General features: G+C 42.4%; 1 protein-coding gene across 1 annotated transcript in view; it reads right to left on the bottom strand.

The window, feature by feature from the left end:
* The window catches only part of LOC115069967, a 5,575-nt gene extending 3,250 nt beyond the window's left edge, over positions 1 to 2,325 (bottom strand). Inside the window, exons 1-3 of the mRNA XM_029562375.1 lie at positions 2,263 to 2,325; positions 1,316 to 1,472; positions 182 to 1,258 (exon numbers count right to left, since the gene is read on the bottom strand). Coding sequence (XP_029418235.1) covers positions 182 to 1,258; positions 1,316 to 1,472; positions 2,263 to 2,325 — 1,297 coding nt within the window. The remainder of the gene's footprint in view (positions 1 to 181; positions 1,259 to 1,315; positions 1,473 to 2,262) is intronic.
* Positions 2,326 to 3,293: the final 968 nt, after the last annotated feature.

Genomic DNA, 3,293 nt, shown 5'->3' with positions numbered 1-3,293 from the left:
AAGTTCCGAAATGGATTGTTTCCCTTCTGAAATGCCCCATATTGTCTGGGGGCCTGAGGCTGGCCCCTCCTCCCGTTTCCCGGATGAGACCTAATGTAGTTTTGAGGTCCATTTTGTATCATCCTAGGTTTGCTGTGAAAGCGCCCAGGAGGACCTTTCCCTTTTTTGTAACTACAATTACCACGAGGGCATTGATTTTGAAAATGTCCCGGTTGGCCACATTTAAAACATCTTTTCTTATTATGTTGTTGGAATAAAACATCCTTCACAGGTTTGTTTTGCAGAACAGCAGCAATGGCCACACCTTGTGTATAGGAAGGGCCAATATCAGAACAAAGTCTGATATAATCAGACAAATTTCCTTTCTTTCTATATGGTCTAAGTGCAGCTTGACATGCAGAATTAGCATTTTCATAAGCTAAGTGTTTCACAAACTGTAAGCTAGCATCAGAATCACGCAGAAGTCTGCCTGCAACCATTAACAGCCTAGACTCAAAATCCTGATATAATTCATCAGGACCCTGCCTAATCCTAGCCAAGTCCTCAATTTGCCTTCCAGCTGTTGGCAGCTTATTCCAGGCCTTTTTTGCTGCAGCACTGGTTTGGGCATAAACAGCAATAGGGAAGTTTATTTGGTGTTCTGTCTCCCTATATTGACCTTCACCAGCAAGCATGTCAAAAGTAATGGGAATATTTTGAGCCCTATTTAAGTCAGCAGTAACCTGACAGAATTCCCCAAATTCTGATTTCCATAAGAGAAATTCCCCTCCTGACAGACAGGCTCTGGCTATTTGTTTCCAATCATTAGGAGCCAAAGCTTCAGTAGTCATAGATTCTAGCACAGCCTGAGTAAAAGGAGCTGTAGGCCCATATTGTGCACAGGCAGATTTAAGCTCTTTCAGAGATTTAAATGGAAATAGAATATGTGTCCTGACTCTATTACCCTGGCCGTCATCACGTTCCATAACTGGAAAGGCATGAAACTCAGACACATCCTCTCCAGCAGTAGCTGCATGCTGCAGACTTGTTTGTAATGGAGACATTAAAGGTAAAGAATTCACAGCAGAATTTTTACGCATCTGAGGAGGACACACTCCTGTAGCATGAGAAGAAGAACCTGCAAAAGGTATACGTGTTACCTGAGAATCCTTTTCAGGCTGCCGCTGTGTTCTAGAGGAAGGAAAAGTTTCTTGTAAGTGCAAAGCAGAAACCTGTTCAGATAAATCACATTCCTTATTAGACGCTTCTGTGTCACAACCTGGAGGAGCAGAAGGAGCAGAAGGAGCAGAAAACGGATTAATACAAGTTAACGCACCCTTGTCCAAGGAATCCCGAATGAGCATCCAAAGACTGAAGGCATCGATTGGAACCTTCAGAGGGCCTTCAGTGTCATAAAAATCCTGCAATTCTTTACCCAGTTTTTGCCAAACATCAATATTCAAAGAGCCTTGTTCAGGAAACCAAGGGCAAACCTGTTCAATAAATTCCAGAAAGTCATTCAACTTTTGCGAGCTCACTTTCACACCTCTGTCCTTAAGCATATGTTTCAGCATAGAAATAAACAGCTGACGACTGTTACCTTGTCCCATATTTGTGATAATGAAGAAGAGTTGACCTAAAAGAAAATACCTGAAAGGAAAAGTTAATACAAGCAACAGTTAATAAACCAGTGCTAAGGTAAAATGTAGATGTCGCAGACGCGTGCACGGCCAGGTCTGGAAACAGACTGATCTGTAAGTAAAAGGACATATTCATATACTATGCAGGTTTCCAAGGCAACACTCAACAAAGGAAAAATGAACACCCCCTAGGAACAGGTAGTCAAGGATGTCAGAAACATATACAATAGTCAAGGAAACTAGGGGAACCAACAGTTGAGTATCCAGGTAACCATAAACAGTCGCAACCTCAAACTGTCTGTTATACATCAACAGGTACCTCAAGTAACTAGGTAACACATACAAACATGAGCATCAAACAAAGCACCCATGGAGAAAAGCAAACTGAACTTTGTAACTTAGAACAAACATATCTATGAAAACTAACTGATATCAGTAAACCAATTTTGTAATTTTTACAGTGCGCACATTATTGTTATAGACATCTTTTTTGCAAAATTATGGAACTTGAAACAGAAGACAATAGATTCCAGAGCTTATCACAAGTGCTTTCTGCTACAAATCACCTATGTAAAGTTCTCCTCACAAGCAATCTCGGCTATGAATTACCTGCTCAGAGTGCTCAGGATGCCACCTCTCATACCTGAGCTACCCGACCTGTGCTGTCGGGAAAGAACACAGAAAAACAAGTTCCAAAAACCGCCATTTTCCTCATACATCATTCATCATTTATCCCAAGCCGTGCCAGGCTCAACCTGAGGGAAATTTTAAATGGTACCATCAACTCAAATTAAATTGCAATAAAACATGTTGGGAATGGCACCCAACGCAGATCTGCAAAGGCACAGTGTCGACATCGCGTGGGCCCACCAGTTTTACGTCCCAAAGCATCGCTGCGGACGGCCCCGGTCAGCGTCCTGAACAGCCCTCATACTGTTCCTCTCTCCCGATTAATTGCAGCGGAATTGTATTCCTCACCCGTATCCACAGGTTGTCTCTTACGATTAATTTGGGTTGGGTCACACTTTCTAGGGCCCCGTGAAGACTGACCCCTGAGGTGGAAGCCTTTATTCAGCTGAAGAAAAATCCTTGCATGCCAAGGCACTAAAACATGCAAGCTGCTCTCAGTTCCTTTCACAGTGTCAGAGGGTCAGTCTGAACCCGGAAAATTCTTGAGAACAGAAGTCTGTGAGAACTAGCATGAGTCTGAACAGAAAGGACCAGTTTCTGCCCTCAGTCAGCTTCTCACATTTTTAGCCTATACTACATTAGTTTGAAACAGCAAATAAGAAACACTAGGCAGAAAACATCTTTAGATCTAAAGAACAGGATTAAGTCTGAAATGAAAGGTGCAAAATTTCCTTCCAGAGTTAGGTGTTAGCATATTCAAGCAGCCTAGGTTTATAAAAATCATAGTATACATCATACAAACACAGTATTTACATGAAAATCTGCCACACTCTTTTCTTTAGGAGGCAGAGGACCAAGAAACCTTCTTGCCAAAACTTCTGTGTGTCCCTGATGACTAATGACCAACGCTACCTCACGCACTTCCTCCATCACTTGCTCTCCAATTTCTATGTCCTCAGTATATCTTCCCGTCTTATCCTCCAGGCAGGTCCAGATTAAGCCCCAAATTGCTAAATTGCCAGGAGGAAGAGGGGCCTTCTTATC

This window comes from Nannospalax galili, unplaced genomic scaffold (assembly GCF_000622305.1).
Source record: "Nannospalax galili isolate Female #2095 unplaced genomic scaffold, S.galili_v1.0 scaffold1355, whole genome shotgun sequence".
NCBI classification, from domain to species: Eukaryota; Metazoa; Chordata; class Mammalia; order Rodentia; family Spalacidae; genus Nannospalax; species Nannospalax galili.
The sequence above is the reverse complement of the archived record's forward strand: the minus strand, read 5'-3'. Positions and strand labels throughout refer to the sequence as shown.